Source organism: Schistocerca serialis, chromosome 2 (genome assembly GCF_023864345.2).
Source record: "Schistocerca serialis cubense isolate TAMUIC-IGC-003099 chromosome 2, iqSchSeri2.2, whole genome shotgun sequence".
Lineage (NCBI taxonomy): Eukaryota > Metazoa > Arthropoda > Insecta > Orthoptera > Acrididae > Schistocerca > Schistocerca serialis.
The window spans coordinates 546,065,723-546,084,334 of record NC_064639.1 but is presented as its reverse complement, the minus strand read 5'-3'; the positions used below and the strand labels follow the sequence as shown (position 1 = coordinate 546,084,334).

General features: G+C 40.4%; 1 protein-coding gene across 2 annotated transcripts in view; it reads right to left on the bottom strand.

Moving 5' to 3' along the window:
• LOC126457525 (thyroid receptor-interacting protein 11-like) overlaps nucleotides 1-16,056 on the bottom strand; it is a 467,726-nt gene extending 451,670 nt beyond the window's left edge. For both annotated transcript variants that reach the window (XM_050093868.1, XM_050093869.1), the window contains exon 1: nucleotides 15,807-16,056. In XM_050093868.1, the coding sequence (XP_049949825.1) occupies nucleotides 15,807-15,900 (94 nt within the window). In that variant the 5' untranslated portion in view covers nucleotides 15,901-16,056. The remainder of the gene's footprint in view (nucleotides 1-15,806) is intronic.
• Between the last annotated feature and the right edge of the window lie 2,556 nt (nucleotides 16,057-18,612).

The window sequence follows — 18,612 nt, the reverse complement described above, 5'->3', positions numbered from 1 at the left end:
CTCCAGTGCTAATCCGGTGCTTCACCGTCGATTTGTCCAATTTGCTCTTCACCTGTGGACTGAAGCATTCAGAGAACTCTTGAAGAATGGCAAGTAGCTTCTTCTGTTGTTCCTTAGTGAGATCTGGTGGTAGTGAGCTAGAAGATCTCGTCTCATAGTGGTAGTACTAATTTTGCCCACAGACTCTACATGGGAGGTTTCTATGACGCTCAGCTGTTCTTGAATTAATGGCTCAGCATTTGCCATGCACATGCATCTTGGAAGGATCTGTGGTTCTCGGTGACAGTTAACTATACACAATTCACTGAATCCGTTCTTAAACAAGACGACAGAGGCTGGGATGACCAAGTTATTCTTCAGTGGTATGCTTCTCTTACATTCCACTACAAGATCCATGGGTTGATGCATGGCATGAGACTTGACAGTTACCTTTCTAGCACTGACTGCAGGAATGATCACTTCATCCAGCACACATAGTCTTCACGCACTCGGATGCGCATCTTCCTGTCCACAGTATCTCATCTCGTCTAGCATAATCTTCGACCGACCACAATCTGTAATTGCCCGAGAAGCTTTCAAAAAGTCCCATCCGAGAATGACGTCATGACTACACTCTTGTACGATAATGAATTCTAAGGGTTGTGTATGGCCACTTATTCCCACATGAATGGTACATCTTCCTGTATGGTTTACATATTTCCCATTAGCCACCTTCAGCAGAGATGTTTTGCTGTCGACAAATACGGTTTTCTGCAACTGGCGATGGTACTTTTCCGAAATGACTGAATATGATGCTCGAGAGTCCACAAGAGCTTGGGGTGGTCAGACATCCATGAAGATATCGATGTAGTTTCCTATCATTTTTGTAGTGATCGACAGCGGAGGATTTTTCTCTTTGGCGGCCTCACCTCCAAGGACGGTCGCACCCTTTAGTTCTCCGGTTTGCGGTAGCTAGTTGATTGGCTTGAGCTTCTAAAGGGCAATGGAGACCTTGATTGGCATGTTGGGGAGTGTACTCTCCAGCGGCTAGCTTGAGGCGATCGTGACCTACGTCGTCCTGCACCCACACCTCATCTTCATCGTCCCGGAGTTGGTGTTGGCTAAGATCGGTCTGCTGTCTTCTGGTGTGGGCATCATCAAATATCTGCCACCTTTCTCGACAATAGCGCACCACATGTCCCAGTCATCCACAGTGTAAACATACTGGTTGGTTATACTGGGTCCTCCAGACGTCAGTCTTCCTTGGTGGCCAAACAGGTTCCTCATGTGGAATTGTAGGAACGTAACTCCACCTGGGTCTCGACTTTTCACCATTTTAAAGGGAAATGAAGGGTGTGAGATTGGTTTCAATGTCTGTTCCACTTTCTTCCTTATGACCTCTCGAAGCATCTCGGTTTTTTGCTCGCCGTGCAATCCAAGAGCCTTCTTAACTTCCTCTCTCACTATCTGACGAAGAACACTTGTGAAATCAGTTGCTTCCTCCATCACAGACATCGATACGACATTTGGAAGCCATTCAAACTTCTTGCATGTAATTCTTTTTTGACGCATTGTCTTGATATACTGGCACCATTTTATGAAGTTGTCTACTATCGAAACCTCCTTCAGGAGTAGGGCTTGATACATGTCCTCAGCAACACCCTTCATGAGATGTGCGACCTTATCTTCCTCCTCCATTCTCCATCCATCTCTCATGTGGTGGCACACAGTTGCTGTCATCATAACTTCGTCTTCTTCTTCCATCTCCACTATTTTACACAGCTCCAAGATGTCTTGAATGCAGGATGCTGTAGTTTCTCCTGGACGCTGTACCCTGCACTTTACTTTATCTTCAGCCTTGCACTTCTGTCGTTGTGTGTCACCGAAATACTTGTGCAGTTTCGCTTGGAATACTTCCCAGCTTGTGAACTTCTCCTCGTTGTTCTCATACCATTGCTTGACAGTGCACTCCAAGTAGAAAAATATGTTAGCCAAACACACGGTGTCATCCCATTTGTTAAATATACCTTCAGCCACCTGTTTGGATCTTGGCCATCGTCACCAGAGAACCCAGAAAGATCTCTCATGTGGTGGCACACAGTTGCTGTCATCATAACTTCGTCTTCTTCTTCCATCTCCAATAGACTGCGATCTGTTGAATATGGCTCGAACTCGGGTTTCTCACCATGTAAACGGCGGCTCTGTTGTCATTAGATTAGATTAGTTTTTCGTTCCATAGATCCATGCTGAGGAGATCCTCGTGGATGTGGAACATGCCAACCCTTTTTTTTTTTTTTTTTTTTTTTTTAGCTGAAATAACAATACTAATAGTATGATTATATACAATACATCATTTGTTTCAATTAAAAAATTCGTCAATGGAGTAGAAGGAGTTGGCCACTAGTAAGTCTTTCAGGCTTCTTTTAAATTGATCTTTATTTATAACTAAATTTTTTATGTTTGCTGGCAAATTATTGAAGATGAGTGTTCCTGAGTAGTGGACCCCTTTTTGAACTAAAGCAAGTGCTTTTAAGTCTTTGTGCAGATAATTTTTGTTCCTGGTATTGTATGTATGAACTGAGCTGTTTGTTGGAAAAAGAGATATATCATTTAGTACAAATTTCATCATCATCATCATCATTTAAGACTGATTATGCCTTTCAGCGTTCAGTCTGGAGCATAGTCCCCTTTCTAAAATTCCTCCATGATCCCCTATTCTGTGCTAACATTGGTGCCTCTTCTGATGTTAAGCCTATTACTTCAAAATCATTCTTAACCGAATCCAGGTACCTTCTCCTTGGTCTGCCCCGACTCCTCCTACCCTCTACTGCTGAACCCATGAGTCTCTTGGGTAACCTTGCTTCTCCCATGTGTGCAACATGACCCCACCATCTAAGCCTGTTCGCCCTGACTGCTACATCTATAGAATTCACTCCCAGTTTTTCTTTGATTTCCTCATTGTGGACACCCTCCTGCCATTGTTCCCATCTACTAGTACCTGCAATCATCCTAGCTACTTTCATATCCGTTACCTCAACCTTATTGATAAGGTACCCTGAATCCACCCAGCTTTCGCTCCCATACAACAAAGTTGGTCGAAAGATTGAACGGTGCACAGATAACTTAGTCTTGGTACTGACTTCCTTCTTGCAGAAGAGAGTAGATCGTAGCTGAGCACTCACTGCATTAGCTTTGCTACACCTCGCTTCCAGTTCTTTCACTATGTTGCCATCCTGTGAGAATATGCATCCTAAGTACTTGAAACTGTCCACCTGTTCTAACCTAGTTCCTCCTATTTGGCACTCAATCTGTTTATATCTCTTTCCCACTGACATTACTTTCGTTTTGGAGATGCTAATCTTCATACCATAGTCCTTACATTTCTGATCTAGCTCTGAAATAATACTTTGCAAACTTTCAATCGAATCTGCCATCACAACTAAGTCATCCGCATATGCAAGACTGCTTATTTTGTGTTCACACATCTTAATCTCACCCAGCCAGTCTATTGTTTTCAACATATGATCCATATATAATATGAACAACAGGGGAGACAGGTTGCAGCCTTGTCTTACCCCTGAAACTACTCTGAACCATGAATTCAATTTACCGCCAACTCTAACTGCTGCCTGACTATCCATGTAAAGACCTTTAATTGCTTGCAAAAGTTTGCCTCCTATTCCATAATCTCATAGAACAGACAATAACTCCCTCTTAGAAACCTGGTCATATGCCTTTTCTAGCTCTATAAAGCATAGATACAATTCTCTGTTCCATTCATAACACTTCTCCATTATTTGCCGTAAGCTAAAGATCTGGTCCTGACAACCTCTAAGAGGCCTAAACCCACACTGATTTTCATCCAATTGGTCCTCAACTAATACTCGCACTTTCCTTTCAACAATACCTGAGAAGATTTTACCCACAACGCTGATTAAAGAGATACCTCTGTAGTTGTTACAATCTTTTCTGTTTCCATGTTTAAAGATTGGTATGATTACTGCTTTTGTCCAGTCTGATGGAACCTGTCCCGACTCCCAGGCCATTTCAATTATCCTGTGTAGCCATTTAAGACCTGACATTCCACTGTATTTGATGAGTTCCGACTTAATTTCATCCACCCCAGCTGCTTTATTGCACTGCAATCTATTGACCATTTTCACCACTTCCTCAAATGTGATCCTATTTCCATCCTCATTCCTACCCCATTGTACATCGAAATCTGAAACATTACTGATCATATTTTCACCTACATTGAGCAACTCTTCAAAATATTCCCTCCATCTGCCCAAGGAATCCACAGGATTCACAAGCAGTTTTCCTGACCTGTCCAAAATACTTGTCATTTCCTTCTTACCTCCCTTTCGAAGACTGCTAATTACACTCCAGAATGGTTTTCCAGCAGCTTGACCCAAAGTCTCCAACCTGTTTCCAAAGTCTTCCCAAGATTTCTTCTTGGATGCTGCAATTATCTGTTTGGCTTTGTTTCTTTCTTCAACATAACTTTCTCCGTCTACCTGAGTTCTAGTATGTAGCCATTTTTGATACACCCTCTTTTTCCTTTTACAGGCTGCCTTGACTGTGTCATTCCACCAAGCTGTTTGCTTCATCCTACCTTTACACACTACTGTTCCAAGACATTCTTCAGCCACTTCTATTACTGTGTCCCTGTACCTTGTTCATTCCTTTTCCAATGACCGTAGTTGACTATATTCAACTAACTGGTACCTTTCTGAGATCATTGTTATGTACTTGTGCCTGATTTCCTTATCCTGAAGTTTCTCCACTCTTATCCTCCTACATATGGACCCGACCTACCGCACTTTCGGCCTCACAATACCAATTTCGCTGCAGATTAAATAATGATCAGTGTCATCAAAGAATCCCCTGAATACACGTGTGTCCCTCACAGCCTTCCTGAATTCCTGACCTGTTATTATATAGTAAATGACAGATATGGTTCCCCTGCCTTCCCAAGTATACCGGTGAATGTTCTTATGTTTAAAACAGGAGTTTGTGATTACTAAGCCCATACTGGCACAGAAATCCAAGAGTTGTTTCCCGTTCCTGTTGGCCTCCATATCCTCTCCAAATTTACCCATAACCTTTTCATACCCTTCTGTTCAATTTCCAATCCTGGCATTAAAATCACCCATGAGCAGAACACTGTGCTTGTCCTTTACTGTAACAACTACATCACTGAGTGCATCACAAAAACTATCCATCTTATCTTGATCTGTCCCTTCACAATGCGAATATACTGACACAATCCTAATTATCTTGCTAGACACTGTCAAATCTATCCACATCAGTCGTTCGTTTACATACCTTATTGCAACTACGCTGGGTTCCATTTCTTTCCTGATGTAAAGCCCTACACTCCATTGTGCTATTCCTGCTTTGACTTCTGACAGGTAGACCTTGTATTCTCCCACTTCCTCTTCTTTCTCACCCCTTACCCGAATGTCACTAACAGCTAAAACATCCAGCCCCATCTTACTTGCAGCCTCTGCCAGCTCTACCTTCTTCCCAGAATAGCCCCCATTGATATTAATAGCTCCCCATCTCATTACCATTTGTTTGCCGAGTCGTATCTTAGGAGTCCCTGGTTTGTCAGTTAGAGGTGGGACTCCGTCACCTCCAAAGGTCCGAGGCATTTTGCTCTGATTGTTGCCAGCATCATATTTAAAGTACCAGGGAAGCAGGTTGCTGGCCTTACTTGCCCCTAATCCCATTGAGTTTTAACCCCTAACGGTTGAGGGACTAACCGGTGGATATGGTAGTCTTTGCCGTATGAGCACAAAGGTGACCACAACTCAGAATATGTCCGAGATGCCCAGCCTTATTCCAAAGTAACTGGTATCCCGACTGTCGGGACCACTTACTTGGCCAAATTTCATTAAGGAGTAAATATACTGAGAGGTAGTGGTTAGTATACCCAGTTTTTTGAAGAGGTTTCCACATGACGTCCGTGAATTTACTCCACAAATAATACGTATTACACGCTTTTGGACTCTGAAAACTTTTGTTTGACTTGAAGAGTTTCCCCCAAAATATTATACCATATGACATTATGGAATGAAAGAAGGCAATGTGTGCAAGCTTTTTCATTTTTATGTCACCTATGTCTGCTAACACTCGAATTGCAAATACAGATTTGTTAAGGCGTTTCTGCAATTCTGTGGTGTGCTCCTCCCAACTGAATTTATTATAAAGTTGTAATCCCAGGAATTTGAGACTGTCTACCTCTTTTATCTGCTCTTCTTCATACTTTACGCATATGCTGGGTGGAAACCTCTTACAGGTTCTGAATCGCATGTAGTGAGTCTTTTCAAAGTTTAATGTTAATGAGTTGGCTTTAAACCATTTATTAATATCCATGAAAATATCATTAGCAGATCTTTCTAGAGCTACACTCTACATACTATTTATTGCAATACTTGTGTCATCTGCAAACAAAACGAACTCTGCTTCTGGCAGTGTAACTGATGAGAGATCATTAATGTACACAAGAAAAAGCAATGGCCCAAAGATGGATCCTTGTGGGACACCACATGTAATTTCTTCCCATTCTGACGATGACTGATGACTTAATTCACTAGTCCCATGTACTGACATCCCTTGTTTCCTGTTAGTTAGGTATGACTTGAACCATTTTGTAGCACTGCCCGTGACACCATAGAATTCTAATTTATTTAAAAGGATGTTGTGGTTCACACAATCAAATGCCTTTGACGAATCACAGAAAATACCTGCTGCTTGTAATTTGTTACTTAATGAATTAAGTACATTTTCACTGTAGGTGTAAATAGCCTTCTCGATATCAGAACCCTTCGGAAATTCAAACTGTGTTCTTGATATGTTATTTATGGTCAGATGGTTGAGAAGCTGCCTGTACATTACTTTTTCTAAAATTTTTGAGAATGCTGGCAAAAGTGAAATCGGTCTGTAGTTTGATGGTACCTCTTTATCCCCTTTCTTGAATAGAGGCTTAACATCTGCATATTTTAGCCAGTCAGGAAATGACCCAGTTATAATTGATTGGTTACACAAGTAACTTAGAATTGTACTAACCTCACAAGAACATGCCTTAATTAACTTTGTTGATATTTCATCGTAACCACTAGAATGCTTTGTTTTCAAAGATTTTATTATGGAAATTATTTCTTTTGGTGAAGTGAGTGACATATTCATGTAGCTGAAGCTATTTGTAAAGGCTAGTTTCAGATATTCAAGGGCATTATTTACTGATCCTGACAATGCCATTCTATCAGTAACAGATATAAAGCACTTGTTAAATAGATCTGCCACACTATGCCCATCGGTTACTAATGTGTCATCTACCCTTAATGCTATTTGCTCCTGTTCCTTTCTGGTTCTACCAGTCTCCTCTTTCACTATGTCCCATATTGTTTTTATTTTGTTCCCTGACATTGCTATCTTCTTCCCGTGGTACATTTGTTTGGATGTCTGAATTACTTTTTTTAAATATTTTACAGTATTCCTTGTATTTAGCTAAATCATCAGTATTGGAGCTATTCTTGGTCGACAGATACATTTTCCTTTTTGTCTTACAGGAAATCTTTATTCCTTGTGTAATCCATGGTTTTATTATAGACTTCTGTTTAATTTGAGTAACTTTTAGAGGAAAAGAGTTTTCAAACATGGTACTGACATTGTTCATGAATGTATTATATTTTTCATTCATGTCATGGGCAATATAAACATCTTTCCAGTTCAGATCTTTCAGCAGTTTTTTAAAACACTCAATTTTTGGTTGACTGACTACTCTCCTGTACTCAGACTTAGCATTCTTGATAATCTGCTCAGAATTTACATCTAAAACAAGGAGCTGCATGTCATGATCTGATAGTCCATTTATTACAGGTTTTATGATATGATTTTGTTCCTTTGATTTGTCTATAAAAATGTTATCAATTGCTGTCCTTGAGGATTTAGTGATCCTAGTCGGAAAGTTTACCGTGTGAGTTAGATTGAAAGACAACATTACTAACTGCAGTAAATATTTACTGGAAGATTGCATTAGAAAATCTGTATTAAAGTCACCAGCAATCAAAATTTCTTTGTTTCTTCCTGTTAAATAACCCAAAAGAGCTTCTAGATGATTTATGAATAGATTATAATTTCCTGCAGGTGCTCGGTAAATAATTACTATTATATAGGATCTGTTATGGAACTCTACTTCTGTTGCACACGCTTCTAGATGCTGGTCTAAACAGAATTTATTAATGTCAACGTCCTTGAATATATGGCAGTTTTTAATAAATGTGGCAACTCCTCCTCCATCCATATCTACTCTGCAGAAGTAAGAAGCTAGCTTAAATCCTGAAATGTCTAACATATCTATGCCAGTGGTCACTTGATGTTCAGAGAGGCAGATTATGTCAATTTGGTTAGATGAATTCATTTCATCAATACAAATGAGTAGTACATCGATTTTATTTGTGGCCTGATGGGAGTCACTGTGTCGTCGATAATGTGTGCTATCACAAGTTCCGATACCCAGTGTCTCCACCAGAATAATGTCACATAGAAAGACATGTAATTAGATGAATGATGAACATTAACTTCACTTAACAAAGGTTTATTCAGCACTTGCACATACAAGAGTGTGGAGTGAACTGCCTCTGGCCAGAAAACATACAGTATATAGACAGCTACAGAACATTCCAGTACAATGGTTCTTGACATTTGAGGATATTTCTAGAATGTACTCAAACCAAATATAGAAATTAAAGTTGTACAGTCCAGGTGAGTTTTGAACTCACGTCCCTCCATGCAACAGTTAAGTATCATAACCACTACACCGCGGTGCTACTCAGATTCTTCTGCAACAATATGTTCCATGACTCACTAAATATTTCAGAGCTTTCTACTACAGGTTTCAGACAGCTCTTTGTCCTGAGAATAATCCGAGTGCAACAAATATCCATAAAGTTAGTAAATTCAGGAGTTTTGTTATGAATACTTCAACAATTTACTGAATACATTTTGACAGTCGAAATACCTTTACTCTAAACGGTCTGATTTCGCTATCTGCATGTAGGCTGCTGAGTGTTCATCAGAGTACCTCATAAACTACCGTCTGCCCCCCCCCCTCCACCCCTCATGTGCACTCCCACAAGTATTCTGCTACCTGAACAGCTGCTCCTTTGTGGTAGAGAAGTCCTAAAATTCTCCACACAGTAACTCCACTCAGCTACAAACCCAAGGACCCCAGTTAGCTCTGGGAATAATGCTGAAAACTGCAACCACTGCTCGCACCCTATGTGCAAGGCCAGCAGCCTTCACCACTTCTGCCAGCCACTCATATGAACTGAGGATGGCCTTAGAACTCAAGCAGCATGTGTCATTGGTGCAGACATGAGCCACAATTTGCAGATGGCTGCACCCTGCACACTTGATAGCTGCAGGCAAGGCCTCCTCCACATCTGGGACAAGTCTCCCCAGCAGACATACTGAGCATACACTGGCTTTCTTTCCAACCCTCAACACTATTTCCCTAAGAGGCTCCTTAATATGCCTAACACTGAAGCTCCCAATTATTAGCAAATCCCTCCTCTTGTGTGCCTGCTCTGAACTTGGTGAAGGAGTGGCCACCTGTCGACATACAGGGTGTGTAGGTGACGCCCGATGGCCAGTCCGTCCACTGACCTTCCACCTTGAGCAGTGTGAACATGTTACCATCTACCACTCACCCTGTCTTGAGAGCAGATCCACCAGGCTACTGTCACAAGATTTTGTCATAAAGCTACTGTTCACATGTCACACTTCTTCAATATTTTGGTAAGTGTGTGGAACTACCAGACCAATATCCAATGATCAGTAGCAACTTGCCACATCATGAGAGGTACATCACAGTGCTTTGCAATAAATTTAAACATCTGGTCTGCTGTCTCATGCAATCCCTGATGCCTTCCATAGAACTGCTTAGCTGTAGCAATAGCATTCAACACAATGTTATGTGAAGATATCATTTGGTCCTCCAGCACCACTTGGTCATCGGCCTTCCACTTAGTTCCAAAAAAGATTACCAGTATTACATGACAAATGTTTGGACTATACATGAACAACATCAAGAGACACTTTTCAGAGAATATAATGATGTGCCCAGTGGAGCCACTGTGTTTAGCATTCCGGGTTGTGTTATTCAGATCCCAGTGGCAGAGGAAAGTATTCCAAAAACAGTCACTATCACATCATTTGGCCTTTCTAAGAGTTTTTTTCTGATTTTTGGTTTACACAATACTGCACAATCAAAACAACAGTCCATGGACTCCATTCTCCGAGGCCGTGTCTCTATTTTCTCCTACTTACATGACAATCTTTTCTTCTCAGCTGCCGAAAACAACATCACCAGCACTCAGCCGATGCTGTGAGGATTTAGGTGAGGTCATCAACCTGGCCAGCTAAGTGTGTTTTTGGCAGGTCACATTCCTGGGACATCCTGCTTCTTCAGCAGGATAGTAAACCTGATCTGAAATTGTAGGAGCTATCACTCAAGTCTGCCAGGCAGACACAATCAAAGAGCTATGCTGTTCCCTTGGAAAGTTGATTTTTTGTTGTTGTTGACATCTACCTCATGATGACACTGCAGACGACATGGACTACTGCACTTGTAGGTGCCAATACAAAGGGCAGTATTCCTGTACAGAGAGCACAAGAAATGGACACAGCTTTTGCTGTTGAGAAGTAGAACCTTGCAGATGCAGCACTGGTTGCTCATCCTGTGCATGATGCAGTACTTCCTCTGGTGGTGAATGCCAATCAGCTCACAACTGGATCTGAGTTGCAAGAAGAAGTTCATGGTGCATAGCTGCTACTCATATATTTTTCACATAATCTCTCCTCTCTCCTTGGAAGAGCAGTTGAACGGAATGGACAAGGTCTTAAAAGGAGGGTATAAGATGAACATCAACAAAAGCAAAACGAGGATAATGGAATGTAGTCGAATTAAGTCGGGTGATGCTGAAGGAATTAGATTAGGAAATGAGACACTTAAAGTAGTAAAGGAGTTTTGCTATTTGGGGAGCAAAATAACTGATGATGGTCGAAGTAGAGAGGATATAAAATGTAGACTGGCAATGGCAAGGAAAGCGTTTCTGAAGAAGAGAAATTTGTTAACATCAAGTATTGGTTTAAGTGTCAGGAAGTCGTTTCTGAAAGTATTTGTATGGAGTGTAGCCATGTATGGAAGTGAAACATGGACAATAAATAGTTTAGACAAGAAGAGAATAGAAGCTTTGGAAATGTGGTGCTACACGAGAATGCTGAAGATTAGATGGGTAGATCACATAACTAATGAGGAGGTATTGAATAAAATTGGGGAGAAGAGGAGTTTGTGGCACAACTTGACTAGAAGAAGGGATCAGTTGGTAGGACATGTTCTGAGGCATCAAGGGATCACCAATTTAGTACTGGAGGGCAGCGTGGAGGGTAAAAATCGTAGAAGGAGACCAAGAGATGAATACATTAAGCAGATTCAGAAGGATGTAGGCTGCAGTAGGTACTGGGGGATGAAGAAGCTTGCACAGGATAGAGTAGCATGGAGAGCCGCATCAAACCAGTCTCAGGACTGAAGACCACAACAACAACAACAACAACAATCTCTACTCCTCACAGTGCATTTGGGGTGCTTATGAACATGAACTGTTGTTGGTGGATGAAGCACTCTGGTACTTTAATCCTCAGTTGGAAGCCAGAGAGTTCATTATATTCAAAGTCCACAAACCACCTCTTACACATTCTGCCAAAACAACAATGACTGTGCCAGTACAATTAATTGGAATTTATTTCACAATTTACTACCAACATTCACCATGTATCCAGACTAAATTATGTTGTCACACACTGTTTCGATCTTGTCATCAGCATCTCAGATAAAACTAATGTTGAACTGGAAAAATATTCGGATGTGCCTCCACTGGCTTACAACTGTGACTCATTGACATTCCCAGACCCGTCTTCAACTGTACTGTGACATCTCCACTAGAAAGACTCAATTGTTGTTTCCAGGTGAATTTTGATGGCATGCCTTAAATAGTTTGAACAACCTTAGACACCCTGGAGTCAGTGCACTGACCCGGTTGATTGCAGAGCATTTTGTCTGCCGTGGTGTTGAAAAAGAATTGCCTTGAGTGGGTCTATACACGCCTTGCCAGCCAACACTGCCAAGTAGCATACCATGTACATCCACCCATGCGCATTTCGCTCAAATACACATAAATGTGATTCATTCACTGCCACACACTGATGGGCAATGCTATCTACTGACAATGACAGACCACTTCACACCACAAGTGATACCAGTCACAGACATTACAGCAGAGATGTTTGTCATAGCTTTCATTTTGAATTGTGTTATACACTTTGGCTGTCCTCTTCATATGACAGCAGGCCATGGTTGGGAGTTTGAATTAGAGTTATTTCACCAATTGGGTAAATTCTTTTGTACCAACCATCCTCAGACCACAAGCTACCATCCAGATAGCAGTGGTATGATCAAGTAATGGCACTGTACACTCAGGGCTGCTTTGAGATGCGGCATGACTCACTGAACTAGTGCTTTTCACATTGTTCTATTCGGCCTTCATATGACATAAGGTCAAACTCACGGTTTCGCCAGCTTTATTGCAAATAACTGCAACTGCCTGGCGAATGTGTCTATCTGATTTCCATGCAGCCATCAAACACTAACCTATCAGATTCTGGTGTACACTCACGTGACCACACTGCTCATACTCGCCCACAACCAGCCTCCAGGCATGGTTCCACACCTACCTTTATCCAAAGGACTTTCAAAGTTGAAGTCTGTGATTTTATGGGCAGATAGTGTCCAACCAGCACTACAGCCATCATATTTTGGTCCACACCAAATACTGAAAAGAGGAGACAGAACACTCGACCTGTTACTAAACGGCAAGACTATAACAGTGTCTTAAGACAGGGCCAAACTAGTAACCATTTTTTTAGAAACACCCAACCTTCAGCCTCAGCCTGATACGAGAGCACAGTCATCACCAGGACCCATTTCTGAAACCAATTATGACTGACAGAGATGTTCTGATCAGCACAGACATTTTTCAACAATATTTGTGGACAGTGCTTTGGTCTTTCCTGAAGGAGTCGTGCAGCACAGCTGAGAACTAATCAGTAATTCCTACAGTGTCTTCAGCCTTGCCACCAGAGATTTTATGAGATTTGCAGTCCTACATTTTTATCAGTGCTGGATCAAAGATGGACTTTTCTTTGGTAGAAATTTAAATCTGTAACAAAAAATTTGTGATTTATAGTTTAAAATTTTTTTGCCAGGACTTTTAACATCCATGATTCACTGATTAGTTGCATACTGCTCAGCTGAAATAATAATTATGGACACTAACTTTCTGCAAAACAGTGTGGCAATACTAGTTGTAAAGCATTTTGAATATTCTTCGTTTAATTCAATAAATATGGGCAGGAATGAATTCTTCACTGAACACATGTGTTTCAGCATGTTCAGATAGGTTGTTCTCACAATTCTCTACAGACCTAAAGACTTATTATAATCTCTGTTACTGTTGTATTCACAAAACTGACATCTAGTGATCGAGTACACAAGGCATGCCAAACCAATCCTAACGGATCTACTTTTGATGGTCCTATTCCCTCCCTACAGATGCATTTTCAGCAATTTGTAGGAATAATTCACTGATTTTAGTGGTCAATGATTTGAATCTACCACCACCCAATTTGCAAGTATTGTCATGTTAGAGTTCAACATCAATTACCTTATTAAGTTTATTCATCCTGTGCTTAAAAAATACTACAAATTACATTTGCCTTAATTTGTTCTTGTAACTTTGAATTTTTTTGTGTGTAGTGAATCATTTTTGCTTTTTTGATGACACAATGAACCAATTTGTTTTTATTTACTCATCCAAGGATGATCTTACAGTGACATAGAATTTGTCATCGCAATGCAATGAAAATAAATAGCTAAAAACACACACACACACACACACACACACACAATATACAGCATGATCAGAAACAATTGGGAAAACTTGTTAGGGTGTTGCAGGGGAAGCTGTCTTGAGAAATAGTTGTCAAGAATAAAATTCAACATGTTGCACCATTTCCAAGTTATTTAGCATTGAAGTTAGCCAATTAAGTCATTGCACACTCAAGCATTTACATGCGCTAAAATAGAGTAATGCACAGACATCTGTGGGTCGGCGAGTTACTGCTTGTTGAAATGTTCATTACCAGTTAAAACGTGCCTTTTTTGGAAGTGATAAATTTACGTAAGATAAGCAAAAGCTATGGTTGCACGGTTTAAGGAAATCAGATGAACATGCTTGGTGATAACACGCCTGGCAAGCAGCTTGAACTTGCAAGTGGGGGACCTGATTGGCTAACTTCACTGCTAAATAACTCAGAAATGGTGCAATGAATCAAATATTTTTCTTAAGAATTACTTCCCACCACAGCCTCCACTGCAACACTCTTACAAGTTTTTCAGACCCTTTCAGACCACACGGCGTAGGTCTAAGTTTTCTTTTATGAGGTTAGGGCAGGTAGTCTGCTATGGCCTTGATCAGGAAATTATCCCAGCATTTGCCTGAAATGATTTACAGAAACCACAGAAAACATAAATTAGGATGGTTGGAGAGAGCAAACTCCATTGTCCCAAATATGAGGTCAGTGCCTCAACAACTGCACTGCCTCATTTGACTGGTCCGTACTAAACACTGTGCTTATGGTTTAAACGCAATTCGCCCCAGATAACTTATAATACACTTATAATATAAAAGATAATTTTGCTCTTCATCACTGCACACATTAAGAACACCCACAAGTGACTTCCGGACAATAGTCTTGTTACTATACCCCTTACACTACCTCCAGCCAGTTTGAAATACTGACTTCAGGGTGCCTAAACATGCAACCATGCTCCAAGCACATTTTCGTGTCCTCTCTTAGTCCACCTGAAAAACTTAGTCAGCATCTCATCTATTTCCTCTGTTTGGTGATAGGAAACTGAGCCTTCAGCTCACAGGTCTCAGAACACACTCAAATCCAATACACTCAGTAGAACTACAGTATCTGTTACAGAATATGTTTTGGCAGTAACAAGAACAACATGTACTGTAGGGTTACTTTTCAAACCTTGATGAATGTTACTAAGACTACAACAAAGAAAGTGTGCTTGAGATGAAACAAGTGAACCATTTGGACAGAAATGTAATCCCTTAAAAACAAAACTGAAAATCGCCCCTTGAGCTCTATATTTAACACACAGTTTTGTGTATACTGTTTATTTAAAGAAAATTGCTTTCCTGCATACATCATACTTCACCTATTGTAAAGAACTACATAAGTGATAACTCTTCCTGCTTTTCCTATGATGGCTTCAATTCTTTCACTTATAGTGTCTCACAGACAGTGACAGTTATTACTTTCTATTTTTAAAGTTGATGCGGATATTTCGAACTATCACAGGAAAGCTACAATTAAAATATCATTTCAAGATCACTGTGATTCATACAATATTAAAAAGACTTGAAGGTGGGCCTACACAAATAGTACGTTATTTTTGCAGTTGATGTTTAGAATAGTCTCCACTTCATGCACACAAAAGCAATGACACCTCAACGTAACCGTTCCCGTCTCTCTGATACCTTAAATGTTACAGCAGCAGCATTAAATTAGCGTAACAATGATTGCTTGATAAGATAATTCTTAAGGTAGGTGGTGCACCACAGATTTCATTAAAGAGCTGAAATAAAATTTTGTGGAATAACACAGCTAGGTACGTTTCTTACCGTTCGCTTCTTCAGCTCCATCAGACAGAACTTCCTTGGTGAAATTCTGTAGCTGTCCTTTCAACGTTGACAATCCTTCGCCGAACCACGACATTAAAGGTATTTACGGGCAACAACAAAGAATTAATGAACTTTTCGAGTCAATCGAATGACTGTCATTAGTATGACAAAAATTTAAAACTGTAATTTAGCCACCCATAAAATGCCAACACGTCAAACAGCTGAGCTGTCTACACACTCAAAACAGCATAGTTTGTCGCTGTAAACAAAACACAAACGAAATTCGCTGTCAACTCGCAAACATAGTTACTGGTAAAATTGTGGTACCACTGTCAGCAACAGCTGGAGAAACAAATGAGTTCAGAATGCATTGCTTTCAGTATGCGAAATGTGAGCAGCACCAAGGAATATAGGATTGTGTCAGTGTACAGCAGTAATTGGTATATACTCCCTTCAGAAACTCCTAAACGTAACATTTTGAAACTCAGCTTCACGTGTTAAACTGACGTGAGCTCTTGCTACTTTACTAGTAGCGTTTCCATTATTTACTTATTGTTTTTTTCCCTTCAGTAGACATGGTTCCTATAGTTAAAATCAGTGGTTAAATCACTTAATTAAGTAGCAAAACTACCGCAGCTCCTTTTTTTCCAACTGCTACTGCAGCGCTTCCAAGCGGCTGGCTTGTATGAATGCTCTGCGAAAAGATTGTGTGTTGTGTGCATGTTCAAAACACAAATGAGGCTGTATTTCGGAGTTAATTGTACCGCTATATCTAGCACAGCAATAAAATGTATCAAAAATATCCCCCAAGACTGTAGAAAACGTACCTAGTTTTCAACGTATTAAATGAGTCTGAAATCTGCAAAGAAACTTGTGAAACGAAGTACAATCAGCGAAAAGCATCAGAATTAAGTGTCCAAAACATTGGCATACTCGCAGTCAGTTCCTTTTAAACTTCCATACATCACTTTTCGACGATACGTTACGACGCTGCTACTATGAACCGTATATATTACACTGGATTGAGATTTCAGTATTATAAGTTGATATTAACAGGAGATGGGATATTGCTTTAATTACATTTTCCTTTTCGTATTGGAAGAGTCATTTCCTCGTTTAGTAGCTGGGAAGTAACACCATTAAAAATAGCAAGTTTTCCTTGTATAAGACTCCATTGCTCCGTTACTAGTTTACTACACACCAGCCGCTTGGAGCTTTTTGACAGCTGAAGTGAAGATATAGCGGCTGACGTCAGTGGCGTGTACTAACCTGACTCAGAAGGTTGCTTTTTTTTGCCCTGTGGCGTTTCGCGACTGTTTGTTGTAGACTTTTATCGAAGAGTACCTCAGAGTATCCATTTTTTCTTTGACAAGGGTGACTGCTTCGTGCTTAAATGGTATAAGTTGATTTTTATATTTACAATGGTTTGGCGATTCACGTGCCGCAACCTCATTGTTTCCACTTCTTTCAGCCATACAAAAGAAAAGCATCAGCAGTTTGCATACAATATTCCATCAGTATATCATTTTGGCAAGTGGTTTTAAATCAGCCATTGACTCACACTGAAGATAGCTACATCACCAGCAGCCGAAATATCCAAAGACGAAATATTCCTGTGCCACAAGCACGCTTAGAAGTTGATGGAATATAAAATAAGAACAGTTGACTCTGTGCCAAACGGGTTAACGGTAACAACAAAATAAAATCGTTGCGAACTATCAACTGCAAACAAATCATTAAAGTAATGAAATCTATTTGATATGGCACGGGGAGTGACCAAATATACATACAAACCAAGTTTCTTGTCTCCTGCGCTTTCCAGTCGACCAACAAATACCGAGACAGGAACACGACTGAGGATGTAATTGGACAGGCAACGTCAGAGGGAATAGAATGTGAGGAGGTAAGAGTGTCAATAGACGTTGACATGTTTGCGAGTCCATTTACAATTTCGCCAGTCATCATGTTCAATATGTAACTTGCGAAATGAATTAATAAAACGGTCGTCGTTTAAGGAGCCACTGACTTGAACACTTACATCATTCTTTCCGCCACCTAAACTTTATTAGCACTTTTAATTTTTTTAAAGACAAGAAACGAACAGTGACAATGCCCAGAAAGAGTTTCTTCCACTTCAAGTTATTGTCCTGAACTGCAATAGCCTTTGCAGGAACTAAGCTGATATTTCTTTCTTTAGAGCGACATCTGGCGGACAAGCAATAATGTGAGAAGCAGTAAAATGACTACATCCATGCAATGTGTAGTGTTAACATATGTATAAAGAACTGGACTGAATTGAAATTTTGTTGTATAAACACACGTGATTTTCAGTGATCAAGGAAGTAGAATCTAAATCTCATTGGTGGCAAACTATTACGTGCACAAATATCTTTAAGGAAACAGAATCAACGAAGTTTCCATAGAGTGAACTCCACTCCAAGGTCGTATACGCAGTGTCAATAGCATATTTTCACCAGCTGCTGTTTGCACTGTGGTTCCCGCCTGCCTGCCATTGCTAAACTGCCATCTGCACCATCTGGCGACATCCCATATTGCAGAAAATCTCGAAGTACTAAAAAAAAATCGTTTGTTACAAAATCAATGTCTCGTGGTTCTAGGCAGTGCAAATGATGTGTACAGAAACAAACTCAAAATTTTGACCACAGTTCTAAGAGACACAATGAGTAAAATAGGCAATCAAAAGGCGATTGTTATAGGCATACCTCACAGAACCGAGCGAGGTGGCGCAGTGGTTAGCACACTGGACTCGCATTCGGGAGGACGACGGTTCAATCCCGTCTCCGGC